At 44.9% G+C, this 7,183-nt stretch overlaps 1 protein-coding gene across 1 annotated transcript; it reads right to left on the minus strand.

Moving 5' to 3' along the window:
* Positions 1–631: 631 nt before the first annotated feature.
* Positions 632–1,117, minus strand: LOC118557071 (protein kinase C epsilon type-like). Its single transcript, XM_036126083.1, has one exon. The coding sequence runs from the start codon at positions 1,094–1,096 to the stop codon at positions 632–634; it is 465 nt and encodes a 154-aa protein (XP_035981976.1). The 5' UTR covers positions 1,097–1,117.
* Positions 1,118–7,183: the final 6,066 nt, after the last annotated feature.

Raw genomic sequence — 7,183 nt, forward strand, 5'->3', positions numbered from 1 at the left:
TACTGATTCGTGTTTATGAGCCTTTTGCAGGGATAAAAGAAAACAATGCTGGGTTTAATTGACACAAATGTCCAAATCAAGGCAGCATGTTTGGTGCAGCACTAACAGCAACTTTCCTGAGGTAAAGATTTAGCCCTGGAAGCGCTCCGGAGGGCGAATTCGCAGCCGTCGTTTGCTGTGGAGTCCAAAAAAAGCTCTGTTTTGGTGTCAGCTTCGCCCCACAGCTTGGTTCATCCCTGACCTGTCCCTCTGCAGTGTTCCTTGGCCTTCAGGGTGCTTTTTCTCCTCGGACGTGCCCTACAGAAACGCTGGAGGCCTTCACAGCTGGATTTATGCTGAGGTTAGATTTATTTACAATTTGGGCATGTATACAGAGGATTTTATCTAGGAATATCAGAGTTGAGGGGGATTACTAGAAATATACTCCACACTTTTCAGATTTTTCTTTGCCATTAATCCTGCAAACCACAAAGACGCACTACACGGACTGTCTGTCCCAAATGAAGCCGGTGTTCACTTTTGATGGATTTTAATCATCTGTGTTTATTTGAGAAATCATAAAACAAGTAAAACACAGTTTGCACTAGAAATGAATGCTGGAGTCATAGCAAACTTATAAAAATATTAATGTTTAAGTGGGTTGGTGGGGATGGGGGAGCAATGGCTTAACTGACACATATATGACATTTGTCTGTGTGTCTTGGTGTGTGCAGCTCTCCCACAGTGGGTACCCGTGGGTCAGACTCACCCAGTCCTCGTAGTGCTTCTTGCCGCTGTGCAGGATGTCCTCGAACTGGATGATGCAGTTGGCCACGAAGTCGTCGTAGCCGATCGGGGCGTCGTGGAAGACGGACAGCTCTATCCTCCGGCCGCCGATGACCTCCGTGGTGAACTCGTCGTTCCACGTGGGGCTGTTGGTCCTCTGCTTGGTGGAGGTCTGACCCACGCGCGAGTCGTCCACGTTCAGCGCGATGTACGTGTCCAGCAGGAAGGTCTGGGTCTTCGGACCCACGGCGTGACGCAGGGACCAAGCCGTGGGCTTCAGGTCCAGCGCCTCGCGGATCCTGATCTTCAGCTGCCCGTTGAAGACCACCATGGCGCCGGAGAGGGAGACCCGGGCGGCTGGGCCAGATGTTCTCCCAAAGGAAAAAAAAAAAAAAAAAAAAAACACGCAGAGGAAATCAGCTGCTCTCCGCGTCTGAATAACGGCTCTGTTCAACCGGTGCTCCGATCCGGTTCGGCGTGGCGCTCTGGGAACGGCCCAAAGGTTCTGCACTCAACCTGTTTCTGCTCTTAGTGTGAAACGTCAGCACTTAAAAAAAAGAAAAGAAAAGAAAAGAAAAAGCAAAGTGCCAGAAATTCTCCCCTCCCGATGGAAGCTGAAGGGCAGCGCCGGAGAGCGCGATCGACAGCCCGGGGAAGGCTTTCCCTCACAAGAGCTGGGAGGAACCGCTTACAGCCGCGAACATGCCCGACTCAGCGGACCACATCCGAGCAGAGGGCCCAGATGTGAGCCGCTGTGTCATCGTTGAGCCGAAAAGGCGATCTCCCTCAGCTGCGCCGCTCGGAGCTCCCTGGACGCAGCGGAGCGCTGCGTGTCACGGCCACCGCACCGTGACGCGGCGCGGCGCGGCGAGAGGCTCCGGATGGCCGCCTGGCAGCCGCCGGGGACTGGAGGAGTCAGCGGCGGACGTTCACCGGACCGCGCTGCGAGCAGACAGCGGGGCTGGTGGCCACCGCTGCAGGGGCGTGGAGGCGGCCGGGGGCGGACCCGTGAGGTGGCGGCTGGATGGGGGATAGGTGGAGAAGGGGAGTCCTGCAGCTGGGGCCTGCTTTCATCCCCCGCTCACTAACTTCATACCTCTGGCTGCCTCTCCTCTTCCTCTGTCTCGGTGGCTGTCTGGTGCAGGAAACGACAAACAAACTAAAAAAAAAAAAAAAAAAAAAAAACGTCAGATTTATGGGTAGGCTACCCGCCTGGTGCTAAACAGGGGGAGGGCGTCGGGGCAGCGGGTTGCAGGGATGGGGAAGGTGCCGTGATCTGCAGGAGAGGGGCTGCGCTCTCCACGCAGCAGCAGCAGCGGCAGCAGCGGCTCCAAAACGAACAAAGAGGTGCTGGATAAGCAGCAGCATTCAGCACGGAGATGTGGAAGGAGAAGTTTAGGTGCAGAAGTTATGAACGTCCATCTCCTCAATGAGGGGCCGGCCGCCAAGTCTGCTGCAGCAACAACAACAAAAATGTGACCTAAGACAGGATGAATGCAGGAATATGTGAGGCATGACTGGAATTTCAAGGAGATGACTGCAAAGCATAACATCCAGACGCTTCAGAATCACACTCAGTCCAGTACTTTAAGCAAAGCAGCCTGCTAAGAACTTTATTCATTATCATCTGTAATGTAAAATACATTATATGGTTATTGAGATGCTGCCATCTCCGGTTTAGATTGGATTGAAAATATGAGACGTTGGGATTAGCAGAGATGAGGCCAAGTCATTGTTTTGAAAGTCTGGTTTTCCACTCAGGTCAAACCTCAAAGCATGTAAGAATGCGCAAGCTCAGATTATAAAAAAATTAAATAAAATCCACTGGAGTCCCTCTCTATCCGAGGGCAGGGCCAGGACATGCAAGCACCAGGCGGGGCCCCAACCTTACAACCTGCTTGTTCAGAGGCAAGTCCCATGTCTTAAGGTTTGAACGTAGGTTCATCAAGAAGCGCATTGAATAAATTGACAAAACTATTTACATTCAACTTTCAAGCACTTATGGATGCCGCTTGGAACGTTTCTTCGTAAGCAAACACTAAAATAAGAACAGCCAGTGCTGTTGTATACATGCGTAAATCTTCCTGATACAATATCTGTCAAACAACATTTAATGTACTTAAAATTACATCACTATGTACATCAAAGACATTTTTTATTTCATTACTGACATTTTATAACTTCTTTTCCATTACTTTAAGGTTTGCATAGTGTCAGGCAAAACAAATGAAGGTGTTTATTTTCAGTTTTGTTTCTTTTTGTTTGGTCTGATAAATCATTCAGTCGACCAGGGGTTCCCAAAGTGGGGGTCGGGGCCCTTAGGGAGGGTTGCGAGACGCCACATGGGGGACAAGAGATGAGATGAGACGTTAGAGAATATCCTAGTTTTGATATAGCAAATTTATCCCTTTAAAACGTGGATAATAATGCTACACTTTTTTCTCTAATATTTACGACCAGAGAACATCCAAGTTTTTTCTGGCAAATATGTGAAATTAATCTCAAAATGTTTTTTTTGGAAATGTTCTCTTCCGTGGCCAATAGTTTATTTTCTTTCATCTACGATGGTCCTAGTATGATTTTGTGTGTGTGTGTGTGTGTGTGTGTGTTTGTGGAAATTATAATAACGTCATAATATTAGTCGTACAAGAATGAATAACACTGCAAAAATAAAGTCATAGTATTACGAGAATGAAGGCACAATATTACCAGAACTAAGTGGGAATATTACAAGAATAAAGTCACGCAATCGTTTCAAAGTTCTGATACAAATAACAATTTGATGCTGATGCGCTACAAATATTTAGAATGTTCTTATCAAAATATAACTTTACAAGATGCTCCACATTCCTTATTTTAACACAGGAGGACAACTGCACTTTGTTGTACGAGTTCTCCTAAAAGGCCATTGATGGCACGGTTATTTCTGGTGTCGCAGACTGACAAGTTTGAGAACCTCTGCAGTAGCCTATTTTATATGAGAAAATAAGGATTCTGTTCATTTATTTAAAAACAACCCCTGTATTCACAAGCATGGGCATTATGAGATTGCATAAGCACAATGCTAGGTTTTTCATAGAGTAGTATATCTGTGATACGTGTCCACACCTCTGGTTATGCGGCTACGGCCCTGACTGGAACAGTTAGCTTTTCCTATTTGTGTGTAAACAGTCTGATGGTCTTCATCATAGGGAGAATTCTTGGAGTCCACTCAGATCACAGTGACACTGAAGCAACACGCGATAAATCGGACTTTCTGCATTCCGACATGGGAATGCTCTCCTAACCCTTTCCTCCTTACATTAACTGTTGCTCCTGAAACTAAACCCATGAAGACCGGCAATTGGTTTTATCTTTTAATGCCTCTTAGTGCTGTTAGTCCCAGAAGACATTTTGCAGGAACACCTTTATGTCCAAAGAGATTTCGTACATCAAAAACTTGAAATATAACAAAAGTGATCAAAAGCATGGCGTGCATTTGACCCTTCTCCCTTTTTTCATAAACTTCCAATGGAAGGATGAAGGTGACATAAACTTTTTTGTCACCAATTTTGTTTTATTATTATTGACGGTTTAAGCAAAGACAATGAATCACTTCTGAGTTTCATAAAAGCTTGAAGTCAAAAGGAAAAACATTGAACTATTGATAAATGAACGATCCAGACCATTTTTCTAGTGGAACCCTTTGCATTGGAAGGAAGTGTGCGCTTCTCCGTCCATGAATGAACAAAGCCAGTGCATGGAATTCTTAAACAGTGCTGCCCCCTCCTTGTACCTTCCTGCAACTTCATGCTTTAGTCGAAGTAATCAGCTATGTGTTTGCGCCTTTCGTCGAGAGCTCTTCTTTCTGTGTGACTAAAGCATGGGAGTTGTTGATGAATGTGGCTGACGGGAGCGCGCATGAATGAAACATCCACTAACGGGCCTGTCTTTCAAAGCAAGGCTGGATTACAGTGTCTTACCTTTGGGAATGAAACCTTTTTCGGGGAATTGTTTATCAGTCCAAAAAGATGACAAAAGACAACACAAACGACAGCAAAGATGATTGGGTGACACTTGGAACGCCCTGGGCTACAAGAACAAAGCCTTATGTGACTGTGATCGATGTGTCCATCAGACTCTGGAGTGTGAATCCAGCTGGATCCAGGACTGGAAACTGCTTGTAGGAACCAAGGAATGGCAACATGGTTGGGAATAGATGACGGCATTCATAAACTCCATTAGCTCCAACCAGCTTTCCTGTTGTTGGACAACAGATTCCTCCCAACATTATACTGCCTCCACAGTGTTTCACACAGGCCATGAAATGACCAGAGCACCTTCTTCCACACGTTTCCACTGTCTTCTACAAGGATTGTGGCAAACCACAAACAGTTTTTCTTAGGGCTGGATGATAATTCAATATCGATGATCGAAAAAAAAAAGGGTCAATAAAAATTTTCCTTCCTTTTGCATTCTACCCTACTATGTAGGTTAATATTACATCCTCCCAGCCAATCACAATGCAGACCCAGGAACGCTAAGCTTCGCCCCCTTCAAAGAGTTCAGAGCGCACGAGTTCTTTTTAATTAAAAAAAAAAAAAAAAACTTGCAGTGTTGGTTAAAAAGCTGACTGAATAAGGGGTTGAGTTTGAATTGAGCGTCTGTGTGTTCTGTATCTAAATACAGGTCGCTAAGCAACAACATAAAATGGCCAGGCTCCACTTAAAATATATGTTTAAAAATAAACATATGTTATGTATAATCATATTTTATCGATCTGCTTTTTTTTTTCTTCTATATCGTAGTTTTTCTTATAGCCCCCTTTCTACTTCTCTACAATAAAGGCTATAATAATGAAGTATTCTTTTAAAGGATGTCCTTTCAAGAGAATCTCACACTTGAGCGCGGTCTCTGCCTGCACTTCCTCCAGACCTGGTCGCTTATGATTCATGTTATATATAGAAATATTACAGACATTTTTACAGTGTGTAATTTAAACAGCTGAATGGGTAACTTCTGACTTAATGAGCCTTATTTTGAGAATTGTGCTCTGATATAAGACAAGAACTTCTATCATTGTTACAAGTTTCTTCTACTTTCCATTAAAGAATGCAGTCGAAATATATAATAAATAAACTAACAATGTTAACCAAAAAAAAAAAAAAAAAAAAAAAAAAAAATCAAAATTCTGTTTCGTGTTTTAACTTAAAATATTGAGAATAAGGTGAAACTCATATGCGGAACAAAAAGGCAAAGTACTGAAACAGTTGCGTTCTTCCCATACAGGCGCGTCATATAAATCAAGTTTGCGTTGACAGGATATTTACATGCTAAAAGAAAAATCTTTATCCCCCAGAGATAAAGACTGGGGAGGAGATTAGGAAGACTCCCAATCTGACAATACTAAATACTAAATATAAATACAAAGGACGATTGACAATAGTTTGAAAACCCTGCATTAGCAGCTGTTAAACAGCAGGGGTCGCCAAACACCAGCCAAGATTCATGATCCAGTCCATTCTAATCTACCCCTCTGTCTTTTAACTCTTGATTGACTTTGTTTACCCCCGCGTTTGCTTTGGAGCATCTCTTTTGAACCTATGTTGTCAGAGCGCAAAGAATGACTGCTTCTATGACGCTCTGCTCTAACTCAGTCAGCTGGAAGCGAGGAACAGCAACGTGAGAGCAGGGGACGTGCATAACACCTGAAAACCCAGGGAGCCGCGGAGACTCTGCGTCCAACTGATCCCTGTCGTACACCTCTGGTGCAGTTAGCAGCCCCGCTCTTTAATTATAAACAGACAAAAATCAATGTTAGTTTATTCGTCCCTTTTTTTTTTTTCTCTCCATTTTTCTCACAGCGGGTTCTTTGTGTAAGCCGATCAATAGCTGGCCCTTGAGGGGAGGTTAAAAACGATCCATAATAGGATTCAACTGGAGCAGCAGGAATAACAACAAGCCAAAGCAATTTCCTGCAGGCCAACGGTGAGGTTTAATGCCGACTGTTTGCTGTCCATCAGAGCTCCAGAGCGGGTCGTACGAGGGTGTCGGCTCATGTTTAACAGGCGTTTCTGACACGGGATGCTTAAAAATAAATGTCCCCTTTTCTCTGCTTCCTGCCAGGAACACACACACACCGGCATGTGGCGTACCTGCTTGATAAGCAAGACAGGACTTCATCACAGAATCCTACCATGTTAACCTCACTATGTCTTAGCAGAAAACTGCTGCTGCAGGCCCACTTCCTCAGCCTTGTCATTTGTCTAAGAACCTGGATCAGCGTCTGCGTCACAAGACATTTGATAAATGCTCCCCCTTAATTTGGGCGGCGAGGCAGATGGCCTGTTTGCTGGCAAAAGATCCGCAAATTATAGGGTGCAGAGAGAAGTGCGTGTCAGCAGCAGCAGCGGCGGCGGCGGGAGCGGTGGCGGCACCA

Source organism: Fundulus heteroclitus, chromosome 22 (assembly GCF_011125445.2).
Source record: "Fundulus heteroclitus isolate FHET01 chromosome 22, MU-UCD_Fhet_4.1, whole genome shotgun sequence".
Taxonomy (NCBI): Eukaryota; Metazoa; Chordata; class Actinopteri; order Cyprinodontiformes; family Fundulidae; genus Fundulus; species Fundulus heteroclitus.

Coding starts and splice junctions, on each gene's coding strand:
- LOC118557071 (XM_036126083.1), bottom strand. CDS start 1,096: ATGGTGGTCTTCAACGGGCAGCTGAAGATCAGGATCCGCGAGGCGCTG.